General features: G+C 45.8%; 1 protein-coding gene across 11 annotated transcripts in view; it reads right to left on the bottom strand.

Moving 5' to 3' along the window:
• The window catches only part of RASSF7 (Ras association domain family member 7), a 230,501-nt gene that overhangs the window by 8,362 nt on the left and 199,558 nt on the right, over window positions 1-22,581 (bottom strand). For 9 of the 11 annotated variants that reach the window (XM_085644827.1, XM_085644820.1, XM_085644818.1 and 6 more), the window contains exons 2-4: window positions 16,947-17,108; window positions 10,438-11,399; window positions 2,797-2,965 (exon numbers count right to left, since the gene is read on the bottom strand). In XM_085644827.1, the coding sequence (XP_085500953.1) occupies window positions 2,797-2,965; window positions 10,438-11,399; window positions 16,947-17,049 (1,234 nt within the window). In that variant the 5' untranslated portion in view covers window positions 17,050-17,108. The remainder of the gene's footprint in view (window positions 1-2,796; window positions 2,966-10,437; window positions 11,400-16,946; window positions 17,109-22,581) is intronic. The other 2 variants (XM_085644825.1, XM_085644824.1) reach the window with 1 other exon arrangement.

The following is a 22,581-nucleotide window of genomic DNA, read 5'->3' as shown; positions in this document are numbered from 1 at the left end:
TTGATGATTTTTGTCAGAGACCTGAACTGACATCCAGTTCTGAAAATCCAACCCGTATAAACTAACTTGTCTCTTCTAATTTGTCACCCAAGAACCTTTGCTGCTCTGACCGCGCAATAAATTTGGGGCCCCTTCCTACTAATAGGTACCGCCGAACATTTTGCCATTTCACTGCATGCCATATTTTACAGAGCATGAATTTCTGAGCGTTTGCCTGGGAATGCATTCCACCCATTGCTTACCATTGGCTTTACAGTTTCTAACTCACCTTTGCTTGCCTTCTATTTGCTGACTTTGTTATATGCTGTCCATCTTTAGTTTGTACCTTCACTTGCCCAAACCCCATTTACTGTATTCTTCCACCCATACTGAATTTCTGAATGCTCTGTTTTCAAAAACAAGGGTCAAATGTCAGGCTCCGTCTTCCAGTGAGCTAGGTTTTCATTTTTATTTCTTCCACTGACTTCAAAGTGAGAAGATTTGTGTGACAATCATGCTGGCTACTCGAGGTGAGCAGTAAGATGTTTTTGTGTGCTGTATACTTTTATCACAAACTGTATGCCTGTGCAAATGTAATGGTCATTTCAATTGAAGATGTGTTCCACCATGCATACTCCACTTTACCCCACTCCACTCTGCACCACTCCACAATGCGTCATTGCACTAAACATAGTGTGGAGTGGTGCAGAGTATAGTGGAGTGTGGTAAAATGGAGTATTCATGGTGTGGTAGCACATTGCCATAGCAGACAATATCTTCAATAGAATTGACCATTACATTTGCACAGACATACATTTTGTGCTAAAAGTATACAGCGCACCAACTATGTGAGGAAATGGCATCAGTGTATTGATTTGTTTTGATCGTATTAAAATATTTCCACAACACTTCGGAATTATCCAAAAAATTGGTATACTCTGTACCACTCCATACTGCGTCACTGGACTATATTCTTTACCACTCCACTCCACTTTACTCAATGCCTCTATACTCCACATCAATACATTCCACTCCAAACTACTCTACTATGTACCACTGCACTCTTCGCCCCTACACTCTACACCAATTCACTCTATGCCGCTTTAATATACACTCCACTCTACATTACTGCAATCTACCCTGCACCACTCCACTGCCCTGCACTCCGCACCACTTCACTCAAAACGATTGCAGTCCACTTTATGCCAATCTACTCTGTGCCACTGCTCTGCATGCCACTATACACCACTCTACACCTCTCTACTCTGGGCCACTCCACACTGCGCACTATGCCACTGCACCACTCTACGCCACTAGTCTACAGTGCACCACTGCACTCTGACACTTCACTCTGCCCCACTTCTCTACTCCTCTCTAATCTACTATATGCCAGTGCCTTTTGCCATGCACCACTCTAGTTTACGCCACTGCACTCAGCAAAACAGCACACTGCCACTGAAATCTACTCTGTACCACTCTACGCCAATGCATTCTATAACACTATACTCCACTCTGCGCCACACCACCCTACACCACTGCAATCTACTCTGCACTACTCTACCTCACTCTACGTCACTGCAATCTATGCCAATGCATCTACACCACTTTATTCCAAGCCAGTGCTCTTTATGCCAATCTACTCTGCACCACTGTGCTTTACGCCACTTCACTCAAGTCCACTCTACGGCACTCCACTCTATAATGCTGCTACTCCATTAATCTCAACCACAGGCTATGCCACTCGATAACACTCTACTCCACGACACTACTCCACTCTATGAAACTCCCTCAATGCCATTTCATGCCACTATATTCCACTATTCTATGACACACTATTCCATCCCACTGCTCCACTCTATTCTACAACAATCTACTCTGCTCTACATCACCGTACAACAATCAACTCCACTCTGACACACTACGCTTTTCAACTATATTCCACTCTACATCCTTCCAAGCTGACACTTTACTCCTTCCACAACACCCTACACCACTCCACTCTATACCTCTCCAAGGCACTTCGCACCACTCTACTCTACACTACTCTATGCAACTCCACAACTCTACTCTCCTTTACCCCATTAACTTTTAGCCATGCTGAACAGCAGCCACTCTGTTGTGCATATTGGCAAAGCCATCAGCTCCTGCATGGACGGGCTTGCCTTTTACAGATCCCACTGTAATGCTTACCTTTGAAACATGCCCTTTATTCGAGACACTTCGCTAATTATGGTTGGGGAAAAAAAAATCTATTTTCACCTTCCATGGGGCAACAATTTACTAAGTTCTTTCACCTTAATGCCACCTCCCAATAGTCTACATCGGCTCTATGATACACCTAGAACTGACATTGTAGAAGAGTCAAGTGTAACACGGTCAAAGGAGATATTTGTGGTTTTCGACACAGAGGATACATAGCATTAGTAACAAGCTTTTAACTTAGAATTGGAAGTTCCGCAGAGACTATCCCATGATTACCTGGAGAGGTTTGACAAAATTAACAACGGCAACACAGCAGTCATGTTAGGTCGACTCCCCCAAAAGTCTACACTTGTGAAATGTAACACCTGTACTAGCCTTGTCGCAACTCCTTGGCAAATCCAAGAGAATCATATGAAATGTGGCCTGCTATTATAATAAAAAGGTCGGACCAGGCTGGCAGTTACCATCCCAACCAATATGGCCACAAATAATATTGCTGTTAAGTCTAATGTTGGATGATTAAAACTGCACTACTAGGCTACCCAAAGCGCAGGAAAAGGGATAGGCTGAAGGGATATAAAATGAGGGGAAAAAGTTAGCTCCATTTGGTCTAACCTCCATTTCTCTGGTAGGTTGGCAGTTCGTGGTCTGAGTGCTCAAGGTCGAGTTCCTCTTCGGTTCTGGACTGCACAGCAGTCAACGTGGTGCCAGTCTGCAGAATAAATTGCTGAAGGTTGCACTGCCTTAGGTCCTTATTCAAATCTTCCAGTTCCTGATGTTTTGCCTGCAAAATACATGGACCAAGTCAAGCTCCAATCTAGGCCTTAAGCATCAGAAAATAAACATAGCAACACAGAGCCACTAGACACCTTCAATAGAGGGTCTGATAATGTACGGATCATAAAACACACCAAGTTCCCAATGTGAATATTTTCTCTGTGCATTATGGTTGTTAAAACACAGACAGCTTCAAAGGTGAGGGCCTGTCGGTGCTCACTATGAAGAGCCTAGGATGTCATACATCCACCACATATGTAGAACCTGCAGCCGCAGTGGAATTAAGAATAAAATAAAATCCCCTAAAGTGGTCAACCAACTTTATCTGCAGAAGACATAGGACACCAAACAGCCACTGGTGCGTCCTGCCCATATCTCCCAACGACAGTATAGAATACCACACAGGTTAAATGTTTCCAGCACAGAGAAGACTGCCTGTGAAACAGCAAATACATGGTACAAGAAACTGAGGTATTGCTCATTCTACTTTGAAACATGACCACTACTCATGGGAACCAGGATATTAAACAGGTCATGCGAGGCGCCAACATTTAACCCAGACTGGCTCAAGATATGAGAGAATATCCAGGTGTACAACCTAAAGCACCAGGGTCAACTGGACAACCATAATATCACCTCATGAAGAGTGCAGGGCTACGTGTGCCCACGGTCATGACAAACATGATTATATTATTATATTTATGCGTTTGGTGGGGAATGTCAGGGATTTTATGGTAGTAGCGAGCAAAGGTCTGCTAGGCAGCATTACATGCAGAACAGGTGGCGAGGGTTTCACCTACCAGCCTGTGTCCTTTGCATGTCATGGCGATATGCCGGGCTGTGGCTAGTTCTACTCCATGTCCTGTGCGTCTGCAATTCCCCCCAGGAGCTCATCCGGAGAGGTGGGTCGCCAACTGCAGCCATGAACCCAAGTGACAGATCTCATACTGAACTAGGAGCCCGAACAGGCACTGCTCAAAATCCAGAATCACCGGGTCTGGGGTGCGTTTAGACGGTAATAAATACTTGTCTTTTAAAAAGGTACATTTACATGGCATAGCCTCAATCCTGTAAATCTACTAAAAGGTTTTCCACGTTCTCAGAGCTTACAAGTTTACAGCCAGGTCGACTTTCCCCCACCACAGTTAACCGTGCGTCATTGACTCCCAAAGCTGCACTGAATGAAGGCATGAATAGATGCATGCAAAGCGCTCTCTATGAAGCGTGTCCTGGAACTTGATTAGTGGGGTCCGCTAGCAAAAGCACTTTAGACATGGGGCAAGCGAAGTGAAAAAACGGGCAGGTTTATTTCCGGGCGAGGCAGAGATTTGAGAGAAGACAAATAAGTGGAAACTTGTTCTCGTGCTTCACACCTAAGCAGGAAAAGGGACCGTCCACCTGTGGGATTTCCTTTAACATGAAGCAGGTTAAGGTTACATATGGGGTGATTAGGAAAATAGGGGTGAACAGCTGCTGAAGCTAAAGGGGAGAAGAAACAGTTTCTACACAACATGTTTTTTTCCTGGTCCTTAGACACCTGTTATTTGTGGACCTCTTGTACCCCATCCATTAACTGTGTGACCTCAATGTCAGCACCAAAAGGCTAGTCAAAGCCATAAGAAGATGGCAAGTACCTGCCTACCTCACTCATTTGCTGGTGCCCTCCCAAGTAAATGGCTGCCTCCATTGGTCAGTAACATGCAAATAATCCGAACTCCATCAGCACAGGCTGCCGGCCTTCAGACAACATTAAAGGGACTTTATTTGACATTGTGATGTGCCACCAAGCAGACTCCCGACCATCACCATCTACGAGACGGTACTTTTGGTATCAAGAGTTGACATTTTTATGCATCGCGCCCTATAGGTACCGCAGACTTTGGTAAAAGCTACTTGTTTTGAGTTTGCTAACAGTACAAGGTATGAGCTTGGCTGCAAACGTGACGGCACACGTGTTTGTGCAGCTCATCCTGTCGTGCCTGAGCCATAAGGAGACAGACACAGCAGTGTGTGTTTCGCATTTCAAACACTTTATACAAGGGATGAATCGAAAGCAGTGCCTGTGGTGAGCAACCAAACCATATCACAGTGATTTTTTACTATGGATGTTGGAAGTGCGCACCCATGCGCAGCATGACCCATCACGGAGATGACGTGAAAGAGGAGTGGATGTGCACAGATGTCCCCACGTGTTTGCTTTCAGCCTCCCGGCGCATGTAGCTAAGTGTTGGGTTCTATCTACGGGTCAAAGTAAAGACATAGAAGTGTAGAGGTGCAGACCGATTAGCAAATGGAGGACGCAGCATTGCACTGGGCTTGCGCAATACTGGGGCAGAGCGGGTTACCTTGTATACTTCAACGAGAAAAGGGCGTGTGGCTGAGGTGCTGCAAGTCCTACACCACCCAAGCAGAGAAGGGTCGGCGCAGACCGCCATCGGTCTAGAAAGTACCGAGTCCCTAAGAGCTGCCTAAATCGTCAATAGAAGAAAAAAAAATTACCTAACACAGCAAAAAGTAAAGCAAAACTTTAATTGATCTTAAAACGTTCCTTCATATTTGCAAGTAAATATCCTTCCTAGAGGTCAAGTTGAACCCGCAATACGCAGCGAGTTTCTGTAGTTTTTATTACCATCCACCAGAGGGAACTAAAGTCCGTTAAACTGTACTTCGTTGAACAGGAAAACGGAGTTTCCCTTCCTACTTACTTTATAAGCGAGTACAAGCTACAGTGTTGGAAGACTCGGGTATCTAGTATTTGTAGGACTTACTCAGTGCAGTGAGGCATGTGGACAGTTGAAAGGGCATACATTGTTTTCCCAAGAAAAACGCAAACACCACAAAGATAGGTAGTGTAGTGTCCTGACAAAGGACAGCAACAGAAACGAAACCTGTAGTTTTCTTCTGCTACGCGCAGCCAGGCACAGACTGGCGTTATAAGCATGCTCTGAGAATCCGCGAGGGCTGACATTTTGTACTTGGCGCCACCGGTTTCACACTGGGGGTGGCCTCCCTTAGTTATTAGTAGCTTTCTTATTTTCATTTCACTTTCATTTTTCAACCCAGCCCTTATAAGTAATAACGTAGTGTCTTCTTGAAAGTGGTACGGGGGCCAAATACACAAATCTCCGATTAAAGCTCCAGAAAGCAAGACCCAGAAAAATAGTCCAGCATCATACTGCTGTGCCAGGACTCGGGGTATGGAGGCCCTACAGGCTCGAATTTCAGACAGGCTGCACCAGTCTTACAGGCTACGGTCTAAGACTGCAGTAGACGTAACCACTCGGATACCCGCTTTACAGTTTACATAAACACACGTTAGCCATGAAATATACAAGCTTTAATTTTGGCTAGATCGACTCAAGTCTCGAAAACAAAAAGCTTATTTTTTACGAAACATCATTTTGTCCTGAAATACCAGCTTTGAGCAAGTACATGTTCAGTGCCTAAAAATTAGATTGACATTTTCCTCGCATATACATTTGACACCCATTACAGATTCTGGCCATCATTCCATGTATTACCATAACATGCTAAGAATTACCACCCATATGCCAGAGCAATCATTTACCACTGGTGGACATTACCATGCCGCTGATGCTCATAACAAAAATTACCAGTGCTCGAACTATACCAGGGGTCAGCACCATCACGACAGGAATGATCACAACATGCAAGGAACTGCAGTCAACACGCCAGCACCAGTATTATACTACTACCAGTAATCTGGATTATCCCGTAACCAGTATTACACCAGGAGGCAGGCCTTGGATGCACATGCGTAAAAATTATCAGCAGCATTCTGCAAAGACAAGCATTATACCTCCGGAAGTCAGCATAAACCATAAATGAACCAAATATGCCAAGAATTACCAGTCAGGCCAGAGCCAGAATTATGCTAAGGCTGGGCATCATTATGCCATGGATGACCACAATATATGCCAATAAATACCATTATGCCAGTTAGCCCGTGATGAATTATGTAAGAGCGATAAGCAGCCAGCTACAAGTTTTGGAGTGCTGGTGTACACTGCGCTGTTGTCTGTACAGGTATGACCTCCGATTTAAACCCATAACTCTGTAAAAAAGCACAAGTACACCCGTCCTCTAAAATACCCCCCCAACAGGCTGAGCACAGCTCACCCACCGGTCCTTGGTTCACAGGAGCAGACTGACCTCCACGGAAATCTGGTCAGTTCCAAATGAACCTGTGTCTATAAAGGCCATTGGGACTATGAAAGTGTCAAGCCCAGGTCAGGCACATGCCCAAACCCCACTGACCTTTCATATATTTAGGGGTTCAGCAAGTACATGGTTAGGCAGTAAGCTAGCCATCACATGCAAAGGTACACCTGCCAAGGGAGTGCAAGACCTCACACAGGGAACACTCCCAGGAGTATGCACATGCATGGGATGGCTCAGTAGGTACCATGTGAGGAACGCCACGCAGGTGGACTACAATCAATGATAATATTCCGCCATGGTCGATACTCCCCTCTTCAGACCAGTAACCAGAGTCCAGCATTCCCAAGATATGTGCATACAGGAATCCTAATCGCAACCATTTCCATTGCACATACACCTCAAATTACATTTTGGGGTGTGTAAGCGAAAAGAACTATTGCCCAACGTACTGCTCTCACGCGAAAGGCTCAATCTCGAGGTTTGGCCATTGACTTATCTGACGGGCACCTATGCGCAAAAGCAGGAGTGGAGCGCTTACGATTTATGAAAAGAAAAAAAAACATTCTAGTTGATGGTCTCTGTATTTCCCTGCTGTGATGCATGATCCACAATGCAAAAAATATACACAACGGCAAGTATTATGAAGTTGCGCTGACAAGTCCAGTTACCTTACCAGACAGCATAAGCCCCATCCCAGAGCTACCTGGACACCTCAGACGCCATTCATAAAACTCTGACTCCTTAGGTTCTGCATCCTGCTCCCTGGGCATAAATATTCGGTGACTTTGAGGTTCTTTGTGTGAAAGCAATGGCAACACTAATCTTTAATTTTGTCTAGACCTACTATAGATAGGTGGAAACGAGTTCTGTGTAGTTAGCCCATTAACACCGAAGGTGCGCTGGCCTGCTTTCAGTCCACAGGTAGCATTCTTCGCCCCAACCTGTGCTTGGCGGGAAGAGTGTCGGATTACAGAGCGGGTTATGTGGGAAGTATTTTGGTGTCCCGCATGATGCTAGGGGGTTCAAGAAGGAACCTAGCCGTTTGCACACTGATATTCCGTTGAAGAAAAATACGACGCCGCCCATATTCTCAAACTGTATGTGTGTTTAAGATCACATGGCGTCTTGACCTTTAAAGGGATGACATCACCTTTGGTTCACGAGAGTGAGACACTGCACAAACAGTGCAGATGGGGAGTTTCTTTTTAGCCTGTGGGAGAAGCCAAAGCAAGACATTTTTTTAATACGGCTGGATCATGAACAGTTCACCCCAAACCCAGGGCATGAGGGAACAGCAAGGTAGATGGCTTCGATGATACAAAGCGGTATAAACGAATATACGTTTTTCTTCTGAGTAGAAGAGAGATCGGGACAATGGTCAAGATATCAGGAGTGGGCAGGATCAGAATGCGGGAGGTTAATTTCCTGGATTCTTCCTCAGAAAACCTTAAAGTTCTTGTGAAGTAATCTGATACAATATTTATGGGTAAACGTGTGTACAATGCAGATGCTGCTGTGCTTCTCGGAATGCATGCCATGCATCTTGACGTTTGCAACCCAATGATATGGAATTACCGGCCCCGTTATCTTATCCACATTTTCTACTCCACTGACTGCAGTCAGGCAAATGTACGGTCAGTGTTTGAAATTGCAATAGTGCTTTTTGCAGACGAACACAACAACCTCAAAGTACCAGTCACACGTGCAGGCTCCACTCTGGCCCCCTCTCATGGCAGTGCCCTGGCTCAGCATTGGCCAGAGCGACAGCAGTGGCTTACATCCAGCTACCTACTCTGCCCAAAGTGAGCATATTCAGACGCACTTGAAAGGGCAGGTCTGAACCTGCTCGGTTATCACATACTCACAACTGAGATGTGGAAAATGTAAACTGGCCTTCTAGGTTCAGTTCTATAGCCCTTTGCCACAGTGCATTAAACGGGAGCCAGGCTGCCTCAGTTTCTAAGTCTGTCTGGGCACCCCCTCTTGGACTGGACAAACATCCCTCCACACTTACAGTACCAGGATTTAACTAGGTCATCTTGGTGCACCAAGCCCAGGACTAGGAACATGGAGCTCACCAACAAAACACACTCATTCCAAGGCACATCCCTTTCCCTTCTCCATGCTTTGAACTTAAGCAGCCTCCTAAAAAGATGCCTAGCAGGAACATGTTTTGTCCGGAAAAAGCTTCGACTTCAAATGCAAACAATAAAACCCCCAAAAACTGCTGTGCACTTTACGCCTATGAGAACTATGGTTCTGCTACCATCCAAAATACAGCCGGTCTCTAACAGCCTTTTTGGCCTCCTCCGTTATTACAGGTTCAGCTAAGCAGTAATTAAATTGCAAAACTGGGAACTTCAGAAAACTGGTGGAAGTAAATAACGACCTCAAAGAGAATAAAACAGGTGAAAAAGTATCTGAACAGATGGCCCGGAAACAGTCCTCGAGGCCTTGCTAATTAAGCTACTGAAACTACAGAACAGTGTCGAAGAGCACAAGAGAGAGACAGTGAAAGACTGCGAGAACAAGTGCGAGAGAGAAAGGGGAATGGGAGAGCAAGGAAAAGATATGAAGAGAAATAGGGTTAGTTAAAAGCAACTTGCATAAAACGGTCTTGTTACGTTTCAGCGCTTGGATACCCTCAAGGGTGACAAGCAGCGCTCTACAAACCCACCTTACATTACACAGAGTTTTTTTATTTAAAAAGTAGAAATTATTTTCATGTAACTAGTTATATTATGTTTATTTGTGTGGCGTGCTTTGCACCCGGGATGATACCATGGGGCTGAAGGAGCTATATGGGACGAGACAGGGCTGGGACAAGATGAAGGGCCAGGTCTTCAGTTTCTTGCGGAATTCAAGAACTGAGATGACTCTGGTGGCAGGGGCAGGCCAGGCCAGGCTTAAGGAGTGAGGTAGGAGAAGGCACGACCAGTGGATGTGGTTCTGTGTATGCACGGGGTGTGCCAGAGTATGATGCTGACTGAGAAGGCGGGGTCTTGTAGATCTGTGGAAATGTATGTGGCTGTGAGGTAAGTGGGGCCAATGTTGTGTAACGCTTTGTATGTGTGCGTGAGAAGTTTGAAGAGTGGTTGTTTGTGGATTAGAAGCCGATGGTGCTCCTTGAGGTGTGGGTGGTGCGAGTGGTTTTTGCTACTTGGGATTTTTAAACTCCAAAGCGCTTCAGCATGGCAGATTCTATATGTCTTCTTCCTTAACAAGACTCCTCTCAGTGCATAGTCACATTGCTAAAAATCGAAATTCCATTATCAAAAAAAATCAACTCTGCTTTACCTGAAGGGCCTTCTCAGCTTCCATGAATGCTTTCTCCACGTTGGAAAGGTTGCTTTCCAGCTGCAAGCTTTGACTGGTCTTGGAGCCCAGCTCCCGCCTCATCCTGCTCACCATGTCCTGGAGTTCAGCGGGGCTTGGGGTGACCTTCTCTTGCTGCACTCGCTCAATTTCCTTTTCCAGGGCTTCCGCCTGGGAATTCAGTTCCTGAATGCGCTGCTTGTACTCCTCTACAGTGGCCCGCAGCTGCTGCATCTTGTCCTGGCGCTCACGCTCCAGGTCCCTCTCCTGCTGCAGCTCATCGTGCCAGAAGTCCTCATAGCCCAGTTCCGTCTCATTGCGGCGGATGAGCTGCTCCAGGTAAAGGAGCTCATCCTGGTTCCTTGAGCCTCCCTTGTTCTCCCAGGTCTGAAGATCTGCTCCGGCAGAGTCATTCTGGAGCTCCAAGGACTGCAGATGCTCCTGCTGACGCAGCACCATCCTAAATACATCCTCCTTCGAAGGCGTGCTGCTCTCCTTTGAAGATAGTCCATTTACCCTGGGAGACTGGCTGATCTCTTTGGAAGGTTTACTGCTCACCTGGGAAGACTGGCTGCTCTCCTTAGAGTCCATTCCATTCCTTTGCTGATGTTTTAACCTGTGCTTGGCCAACAGTTCGTTCGAGCCCATGGGGCCCAGGTTGAAGGTGAGAGCTTTCCGAGGCTCTTTAGACCGCGTCACCTCAGTGCTTACAGGCCTTGGCTTGAGGGGTAGACTGGACCTTATGAACATCCTCTCAGGGGGCTGCCCAGTGGTGTCCGAGGAGGGCCTCTCTGCCACGCTGGGGCCCGTGCGACGCAGTATGAACTGCACATCGTTGGCATACTGTCCACATTTTGAAAGGTACTCCAAGGGCCGCTCAGTAGGCAGAAGCTGCCTTTCCTTGTCCCTCAGTGTTTGGATGAGAACATACCGTCCAGTCTGGCCTGGAGGGAGAAAAAGAAAATGTAACAGAATGAGATTTGTTTTTTAACTCTCGCGCTTAGCAGCATTGCATGGAAGACCAGGAGAACTTGGCCATTAAGACAAAACTACAATCCCGGTCACTTCGTACTTAAGGGTTGTGCTTACATATAAAAGTATTCCTCCCAGAAAACGGTTTCAGCATCATTACCAGCATTGCATGTACTAACATTCACACGTATTTACAAGTGTACTTGTGAGGGGCTAGTGTAACAAAATTATCAACTTTATTTTGGGTGTGAATTTTTTATTGCTTTGCATGATCTCGTGTGGCATCTAGGTATGAAGATGACGGTCTGGGTTTCATATAGTGCAATATGACCGACCCCATACATGGTCTTCTGCAACAACTGCACGCACCCATTGTCTAGGGCCCTCAATGAAGCTCTAGCATGAAAAACGTGTAACCACCACCATGCAGCCGATCCTCGCCTTTGAGTAAATAAATGGATGGATTATTGCCAAGTAACCATCTTGTCTCTGGAGGTCTCCATTTCAACATTGTGTTCAGGTCCTTCGTAGAATCCTCGGTACTCTACCGCTTGGTACTAGAGTGGCCTCTGTAAAGTAAAATCAGCCACATTTTGTCCACCGCCCTTCCCTTCTGCAAAGCTGCCCAGTATTGTTCTGGGCACAGCCTGGTTAATAGGGTACATGCTCACCAACTTTATTTGATCACTATTTTGTCCTGTTAGTTGGTCCTGCAGTGCGCAGCGGCACACATCCATGGCTTTCCCTACAGCTCTCGGTACAGCGGGCAGGACTGCTGGGATGAGGTAATCCCTGCGGGGATTTCACAACATGCAAATGAGGCAAGGGAACGTGCCCAACTCTCCCTGACCCTTGGATAGGTTGCACACTAGGAGACAGGCTCCTGGGCTGCAGGGAAGGGCGGAGGCTGACGCTACCTACCCGTACTTCCTCCTCTGCAACATTCATTTGCATTATTTTCTTTCCATCTTTGGCACCTTCCCCATAGTAAGACCAAAAAATGTTCTGGTGGGTTGCTTCACTCCTTCCCCAGGCTTGGTTCATTCCCTCTTATTTCTGGATACCCAAAGTGCCTTCTATCATACAGTTTCTGAAACCGAAGCCCTCGGTGTATTCTCGTTCAGACCCCGAGTTGGATGCTCAAGTCAGAGATAATCTGGACATTTAGGATAATTTCCAATAGCAGCTGGGCTGGTATATAATCCACCATATGAGGCAGGGCTCTACATGGGGTTCTCTGTTCCAGCTGGTCTACTAACCCGTTGATACCGTAGCTGGGAATTTCAGTAGCACGCTGTGTGTGTTTGGCGGGGGGGGGGGGGTCAAGGGGAGGGAAGGATTAGGAAACCTTATAAATTCAGCTCTTCTGGTCCAAGGGACCTGCCATGCAATGTGTTTTAAATTCACACATCCCCAGGAAGCACGCACATCTACTTTTTATAGCAAATCCAAGTTTGTCTATGTTACATATTAAATAAGCTTCCCTTGTCCAAAAGGTACTCAAGTCATCAGCATACACGAAATGTCTCCCCAATTAAGACTGAGGCTTCCTCATTTTAACCCCTCCTCCAAAAGAAATGTATACTTCTCACTCCCCTTTTTAGAAAACATCCATAACTTCAATAAAACTCCGCAAGTAAGAAAGATGTGAAGCTTTCTGCTGCACGTCATAGCGTGGCCTCTGGAGCATCGGACTACTCTGCTCCGGCATCTCAGCCCGCGATTGGGATGTTACAAAAATCCTCACTGTATTACTTGCAACCTGCACGAGTGACGAGGTTAGCAAGAGGAGCGTGTACTAGCAGCGAAGCTTTTTATCCATTTATAGATGCCATACACTCGCATAGAAACCCAGACACCTATTTAGGATCTGTGGGTGGATAAAAATTCGTTTTAGATCCTGTTTAGGAGGTAGAGCACTACCACACACTGCATGTGCTTAGTGCTTAAATGACAAGCAAGTCACGGGGACTTGGTACAAGTTCATGCTGAGGGTACGAGGGAGAAGCTCTCCGAGGGCTTGGGAAGAGGTCTAGGGGACCTCATGGGAGGGCATCAAATACTTTGACACGGGGCACTGTGGGGGTGTCCCTCTGACATCATTGCGAAGATGAACAACTTTTAGGATCACAAGAGGTGGAACAGGTCCAGGCTACTTTCAAGTCCTGTGAAGGGGTAGACGACCATTTAGAACGAGAGCATTCAAGTTCAGGGGTGTCGGAGACCAGCAGGGAGGGGAGGCGCAGGGCAGAAAAGGGTTAAATGACCACAAACTTGATGGTAGGGATCATTTGATGTCCTGGGATCCATCCCACTACAGTTCCGCAAACTGGGCCAAGTAACCCTTTCTGTACTTCACTCTCAGGGCAGTGATGCAGGCACTCCAAGGATTCTTGGGATAGCTAGTGCTGTGGTCAGTGACTAACCATAAAGTACTTTACTATCTCAGCAAAATAAAGTAGCACACATTCATTGGGTTCATTTAAACTTCAACAATCAACTATTGGGCTCTAGACGAGTAAAACATTCATCACACCATCGACAGTGTTTTAACACATCTCCTATGGTCCCCTCAATTTCTACCGTGTTTTAGCAGAGATAAAAGGTCAAAGGCAAGAACAAGGCATAGGTGCAAGCACACATTCAGGCTGGACAAGCAATTACAATGTTTGATAACCCGTAGGTCACTTCATCCAAATTTTGAACACAAGGGCTCGTGCTAGCAGACACTACTCTCCCGAACGTTCCGACGACTTCTGCATTGTTGTTTGCCTTTGAAGGACACACAGCTTATTGAGGAAGCGGCAGAACTAGTTGCTCGAGTTATGCTGCAGTGATACCAGATGGCACGCTGTTGGCGTAGGGAAGGATGGGTTACTTCACAGCTTAAATCAGTGATGGTTACACATCTGGTACAAATTGGCCCTTCCGGGTGCTCCACGCAATGGGAATATGGGTGGGCTTTTGCTCCAGGATAATCCCTTTTAGCAGGCAGGCAGGTTTCTTGATACTAGGTAGGACCACAGCTTCTCTAGCAAGGTGCGTAGACTTCGGGAGATGACCCCTCACCTCTGGACATTGCAGATCATGCAGACACCAGGTCCGATTCACAATAACTATTTACAGACCACTTCTTTTCATGACCAACAAAAACTTGTAACTGGAGCCAGACAGGGGCGGTTGGTCCACTCTCTTAATCCAGGAAGTGGTTTAGAGTGGATCCCTTTCCAATTCCATTTTCTGGATGTAGCATAGACAAAGCCTTTATGCATAATGATGGACCTCACAGCAGGTAATGATGTGGCACCAGCAGGAGTATAAAAAACACGGGCACAATGTAGTATGAAGACCTCGCACTTGCCATCAGCATTCCTGAAATAGCAGTCAGGAAAAGAGGACCAGACAGGTCGTGCCTAGAAACTTCCTAAATCTTCACAACAGAACCTGCTGACTTACCCCGACTCTCCTAATATCAACCAAAATGGTAGTGCTCGGAAAAGACTAATCCCCCATTTCCTTCTAAAAGATCCTCTTAGAATTTCTAAGGATAGCCCTGTATCCATCCTCCCATATGGCAGTGTCCAAGGTCCAGGAATGCAGGCAACAAACTTCCACTCTGGTGAAGCTGTATTTCCCATTTCGTGTCATGCCAGACCATGAGAGTGCCAAAATGGATCCCGCTAGTCTCAGCAATCATAATCTCATTATAATACAGTCTTGCTACCACACATACTTTATGATACATGCATGACACACACAGGATATCTGCCCAGGAGTTTGTATGTCACATCTAAGGACATCCATGCGGGCCAGTAGGCACCTCATTTCTTATAAATCAGGAAAAAGGGTTGGTCATTATTAATGGACATAAATTGTGCCACCACCACTAGATGTCCACAACCCAATACTGTAATAGTATTTTAATGTCACATTAGAGGGCATGCTTGGTGTACCCCTCCAGTTCCCAGAACAGAATTTTAAGTCTGGAATAACCATGGACAGGCTGGGGCCTCTGAACAACCTATATTAGCATTTTAGTTGGGTAAGCAAAAAAGTTAGGATTCCAACTTCAAATATAGTTGTGTCATTCAGGGCAAGAGTGCAAGCCTGCTTAACATGAAGGGGGCATTCCCATCCTAACAATTGGGACAAAGCCTCCGAAGCTAGCAACAGAACGTCAAATTACAACTCAAAAAAATATTTTAAGGGAAAAATAAGCTTGGCTCCTCCAGCCCCCTTACTCTTGCACGCTTTAGCAGCTTCAAAGACAACCCGCAGTGCTGCAACACCAATGTCTGTAGTGAAGCGATCGACTGCCTCGCCATGTAGTGGATACTCCGAAAGCACAAAGGTTCTTAATTTCCAGCTTCTGTGTAGCATTGACTGAAATCCCATGAAGACGGGGTGTTTAGACAAAATATTGAGTCAAACACATTGTGGTCAAAATATTGCGGCAAGAATATAGAGGACAAAAATATTGTAAAGGTAACTTTCTATGGGTAAGCAAAGTTTTACTTTGTTTACCTCCACATACATGTACCGTGATGATATATACATATGATTATCTTCCAGGTATGTAGATCTGGAGTTACAGATGGTAAATCTTACCTAGTTGCACTTGCCATTTAGGAGAGTTTCTGGTTGGACCTGCACCAGCAACCCATAGTACCGACGAAACTCCAGCAAAGAAAAATACATGCCAAGTTGCCCTTGTTCAAAGTGATCACCTCGAAAGTGGAAGAACAGCCAAGTAATAAGACTGCTATGTTTTTGTACCGAGACCAACTACAATGGGATCGGGGAGCTAGTGGTAGATGTGCAACACCAGAGTAAAAGAATTATTGGCTAATGCAATCTTCCACCACAACGCAATCATTAAATTGAAAATGCGGCTCTTATACCACTTTATCCTTTATCTGCGAGACTTCATCCATTCAGATGGGCTTTGCCATTAGGCAGAAAATTATACATACAACCACAGCACACAAGTACACCATACAATTTGGTTTCACTGTGCTCACAACAGCACTGAATACCATTACAGCCTATAAACTATCCCAAAAAGAGCACACTAAGACAGAAATCTCAACATACATTCAACACAGCCCAAATATGCAGCTAACTGGCTACTGAGTCACTCAAGACTTCACTTCCATCCGTTATCTGACACACACAAATCAACGAGCAATGGACATGCATACCTGTTAAGAAGATTCATATGTACAAACTTCCAACACAACGTTTCAAACTCCCAACTCATTGAAAGAGCTACAATGCCATAACAATGATATGCAACAATACCAGTGAGACTATTGACAACTCTTAAAATCCTTTCGTGGCCCGTTGTCTTTGAAATGTCAGGTCTGTTGACGGTAGCCATACTTGCACGGTCATGTGACTGACCAGGTCAGTCCCAGCCATTACGACCTATCAGAGGAATCAGTCTTTCTAGACAATCTCCCCATAGAGGACTCCTGCTCAGATTATACATTCTGAAAAAACAAACAGGAGGGACTTACCCATAGACTGGGCCAATGCGATGACCACCTCCTGGCAGGAGGTCAGCTCAGACACGCCACACACCACCCGTTGTACGCCATCGACCCAGACCTTCAGCTCCATGGCCAGGCTCACCGCTGTGCCGGGTCTCAGAGTCTCGTGGGCATGGTACTGGGTCTTCCCTTCAAGAGAAAAAGGAGAACAGCACAGGTCACAACAGAGCATGCGTGAAAGTCATCGTATAGGTCACTGTAATCAAGGTGTCAGAATCCTAGATATGGTGCACACTGAGTTCGCGAGCTCATTCTCTCTCATCACATATAGGCAAGTCTAAAAGGATGACTAGACTTCAGCCCGTTATTGTTTTCCACATCCCCATTTAATTCTGGCAGGAAAAGCTGTGGATTCTTTCAAAAAGAACAGCTAAGCTTCATCTGCAAGAGACGAGCTGTAAGCATCTTTTTTACTCCGCACAGATGGCAAATCCCTGGATTAGAATCCCATTTCCTATGCAGAGTTCATGGTTGGTTTGGAATCTGTTGCATTAGAATAGCAGCAGCAGCAGCAGCTATGCATTGCACATCACAGTCTCCAGCGTACTTTTCAGTGTTTGAAACAGAAACAATTATTCAAAAGATTTGGGGCTGGATGCATCAAAGCCCGCCTGCAAGCCAGAAAAGCGTTCTCAATTCGCAAAATGACTTTTGTAGCGGATTAAGAATTATAATTTGGAGGGGCATCCTCCCCTTTAACGTGGGTAGCAATAAAATGCATCAATGGTGGTTTAAAACCATCTAAATGTTACTGACTGCAAAGCTGCGCTTGTAACAGACTTGTGAAGGGAAAGCGTCTTCTATGACTATTAGGTCTGGCACCGTGTGGGGAGGGTCCTGGAGTAAGCAGTGTCTACAACCCGCTCACCCCAGTGTCTTCCCAGACTGAAATATTTTATTTAAAGCAGCACCAGTCTCTAAAAAAGTTTTATTTAAAATGTGAGGACGCAGGTCTGCTGTCTCTTTGCAAGCCACCATCCCTGCATTTGCAGCCAATCGCAAGGAGTCGTTAATAGCAAACTTAATTAATATTCATTAGGCAGGTGCTTTTGTGACCTGCTGTAAATAGGGAATTTGTGATTCATTCAACCTATTTGTACATAGGTTTTATGGCAGACTGCACCCCTGGTCGCAAAACCATGGACTGGCCAAGTGTTCTTCCTCATGACCTAAACCAGTGGAGTCACATTCTTCTTAGTGGTTTAACCAGGTGAGAGTCCTTTGGCCCACAAACACTCGTAATAACAAACTGATGAGGGGCATCGTCTCTCGCTGGCTCGGATGTACTCATGAGATTGAGCACTGACCAGTGTGACTTAAGCTAACCCCCCACTCATGCTTGTTTGCAGCTCTTTATGCATCAGTTTCACTGCACTTCTCACCGCCTGCAGATTACAAACCCATGTGGACATAGAATGGGTTCTTGACTTGGCAAACACTCAGCGCCATGCACAACACCGTTCTACGCTCTCATGTAAGGCATCGGCTTATGGTCGTTTGTCAAGGTAACTTGCAACCTATTGAATAATTCAGTGGTGGTAGTGTACATTTGATGAGAATATAGCCAATCAGACTATAGGCGTGAAGCAAAGGCACACCCATGGCAAAGTCCAACATTGGCCCCACAGCAACAAAGCAGAGTTTGTAGTTCTCCAGTCATTCTCCGTACCTCAGGTACACTGTGTGCACCGCCAACTAATAATGCTCATTACCTTTCAAAACCTACTTCATCACCACATGTCCTTGATTCGAATTTTATGTTATCTCCCCCGCACAACCAGTGCTTTATTTGCTGTAGCCATATTTGTCAGTACTTAAAAGGTAGAATGTTTGGATACAGAGACCGCCAACGAACAGAACATACTTAAGTAAAGGTGCTGGGTCACTAATGTTCATTGTATTTCAACTGAAACAATGTAAACAAATGGAATGTATTTGTGAACCACAAACACTGAACACTGCTAGGTATCCTGGTGCTACAGAGAACATGGAAGGGTCATATCAGCTCACAGATCAGTAATCCTGAGAGCCAGGTTTTAAGAGCGCTATGAAAAGTGAGGTGCTTAAACATGGATCCAATTATGGGCAGTAAACTGTTCCATGCGTTTTCTACCAGGAAAGAGAGAGATGCCACCGATTGGGGGGGTAACCAGAAGATTAGAGGACGCAAAGCATAATGATCGCGCTGGAACATACCTACTAATATTAGCAGGGTGATCATGGCCAGGGCCTTGCGACATACGTGCATGGATTTTAAAAGGATGTACTCTTGAAGTGGGAGTCATTGCAAGGTAACTAGAAGATCAGAAGTGATCATGCCTAAATGTAGGTGAAGTAACTAAAGCATTTCCGCATAGTTAGGCAGACTGCATTCCCATAGTCCTGTGTGGACGAGAGAAGTGCTTGAACAGTGATTTTGCAATAGTGAATTGGGAGCAGTGGAGAATTTTTTAAAGTCCTTTGCGTGTCAAAAAGCATGATACAGGAAGTTTCATTCTCTGGGGTGAAAAAGGTGACATAATATCAAATATTAGATCTAGGTTGTGTGCTTGTTGATTGGAGGAAGTGGAGTTCCCAATAAGCATAGCCACCAAGAGTTCAACCAAGGATTTGGAATTCTGACTGCAAAAAAATGCATCTGTCTTCTCAGAGTTCAACTTTGAATGACTGGATTTCATCCAAGAACATCTTATTAATGTAAAGCTTTTTGATGGGAGTCATGCCAGACTATGAATGTATAGTTACTATCAATTTTGAATTGCCTGGTAAGTAAAAAAGAGGTGAATCCATGCTCTTTACACAAGAAGCAGGGCCAACTAGAGATTATAGAGCATGGAACTCGGGCTGAGCCTTAAGTAACCCCTCTCGCTAAGGGGCGGGAAGCGGAGCCGAATGGAGGAAGATGAATTGCTTTCTCTCTTTGTGCACCAGAAATGAAGAACCAAGTGTTTACATCATTGCTCACTCCCATCCCCTCAAGACTCTGTAGGAGAACGGAGAGGTGACATAGCTTCAATAGTCGCTGATAAACCTAACAGAACGAAAAAGGCTGAGCCATTGCTCTAGTGAAAGACGCAGATCATCAAGGGTGATAACTAAAACCAACTCTGTGGCATGTCCAGGGAGAAGGACTTTCATGGTAATTCCAGTACTCAGAGTCCCAGGAACACGGAAGAATGCCATTGAAGTAGGAAATACTTGGTGGCCGAAAGTCAATGACCAGCAGCAAAAAACAATGTTCTCGCCAGCCTTGGCTCCGCTTGTCACTGTGTGTCACTGAGCATGTTGCAACAACTCCCAGGGCCTGCTCGCCCAGGGGGTGGCGACTCAGTCTAAAAATAGCTCTTCTGGTTTCTTTCGTCATCAAACTTCATTAAAGGAAATCGCAGCTGGTTACTCAGCGTCAATCAGGCTAATTCCTCAAATTCCTATCAGTAGCATCATTCCACAAGGACATAGGGCTATGCTCAAGAACTCTGCATATGCCCGTCCAGCTACGGGTCTGTGGTCACGGAGCAGCACTGCACTCCAGCCCACACCCTGTAATTAGCATGGGGTAATTACCCACTCCAGGACATGCAATGAGTGACGAGCAATGTCCACTGTTGGGCCACTAACCAGTGATAGTCAATGAGCAACAAAGCCCTCATATCCCCAAGACCCTGTAATTAGTGAGAAGAAATGCCCATAATTAAAGCCAACAACTCTGGCACCTGCCAATGACCCTTCCACCCCCATTATAAGGAGTGCTCATATTAATAAAAAGCACCTGGCGTGATGCTAGTTCCGCCTTAGAGATTCTCTCCCGAGTGGAAGATCTTCAGAATTCCAATCCCCAACAATATCTTTTTATCCCATACCATTATCCAGCGACAAGACACTGTTAATGCCAATTTGCTTAAACTGGGCCAGACAGTGGCTGGATAGCATTACTGTGGGGGTCGGACACACACGGACACACACACACATCACTACATTCCCTTGCTATGCCAATGGTGGGGAAAATGTAGCAAAAAAAGACAGAATTGGTAACAATATCTCTCAAACAGATGCTCTCTTAAGCCACATCTAAAACACAAAATTGTCAGTGCCAAGGGGACTAAATTGTATTGCTGCCTGCTTTGCCAGGTGCTCCACAACATTGTTACTATCTCCACGATCATCCTCCTGCGGGACACGTGCCACATGCGAAACAAAGGGACGGGGGGCTATTTTTGGGAGGGCCTGTGAGACATTTCCCATTCTCTTGGATGTTTAGCTGATCCCTTCCCCGCCCTGGGTTATGTTTATCATGCAGACAGCTGCTACCTGTCCCTTTCCGCTCCTTCAGTGGTCCCTCAGCGATAGGATATCACACACGCCATGACCATTAATGAATCTTGCAACACTAGTGCGAGCAATGGCGATCAGTGGAACCAAATCTTTGCACGCTCAAGAACAGCATCCCTCTGGTTGCTCCCCCGTACCCGCCGAAGTATTCTGGCTGGTGTCGTTTTCCATTAGACTCTGGGTTTCTTGACAGTGGGGAAGGGTTGGTTAGATATGAAAGATATGGGGTGGCAGAGCCGGATTGGGAATGTTTTTGACACAGAGCATTTATATCGTTTTGCAAAGGTAGTTTTCATATTTTCAGAGGGGGCTTTAGAAATAGATCATTAAAAAGCACAAGCCCCAAGGATGCCCCAGGTGGACTCTTGTTGTGATGGGCCTCTATGGAATTGATGGGGCCGAAGTACTTATTCAGAATATGTTACAGAATGAAGTGTTATAGGCTCGCTCTAACCTGAAAGAAAGACGAGTAGGAGATGAACCCGCACAGTAATAGGGTTTAGGCACGTCACTTCCTCTGCCCCTATGCACCAGTTCATGGCAGTGCACCAGGTAGTAAACTTCATGACGTTACTTCACAACCGCCTTAGGGACTGACAAACTCCCTCCCTGCCACCGAGAGGTTGAGATTGCTGGGTTTGCTTGTAATTTAGGTAACTTTTCCTCTGCAGTCATCTGCAGCGATTGCTGGCCTTTCCCCTGGTCATTATGGCAGAGTTTAAGTAATTGAAGAGCGGGGGGAGGGGGGGGGGGGGGGGGGGTCTATTGATTTCTTCGTTTCTTCCAAGCATACTTGTACACACGGGCTGGCTCGGTTTGTTAAATAACCCATGAAGTGCTGGAAGGACATACCCAAGATCACAGGCCAACATGCAACCAGTGGCCAAGTTACTGAAACACACACACTTGTGGGGGAGCGGTTAAAAGAACACGCTGTCCCCCGAAGCGCTCTTCCTGCAATTCAAAAAAATTCAACGTCACTCTCCCCAAGACAAACACCTGAAAAACCACTAAATCTCAGGCCTGCAGATGTTTACATGTGTGCAGTGCATGGCCGCAGACCTAAAATAAACATTTCATAATATGCACTAACCTGAGCACCCTGACCATGCAGGTGCACAAGAAATGCGGCGGCTCTTTTACAGACACCCGAGACCAAGTCTGCATTCAGGAGTGACCAAACACCGGGCGCACATACAATACGAAAAGATCAGCTAACAGCGTCCGTATTGGTACAACATAACCCCTGGCCCGATTGTCTTGGCCTCATTCA

This window comes from Triturus cristatus, chromosome 3_1, assembly GCF_964204655.1.
Source record: "Triturus cristatus chromosome 3_1, aTriCri1.1, whole genome shotgun sequence".
NCBI lineage: Eukaryota > Metazoa > Chordata > Amphibia > Caudata > Salamandridae > Triturus > Triturus cristatus.
Note: the sequence above shows the minus strand (reverse complement) of the source record. Positions and strands in the feature narration are given on the sequence as shown.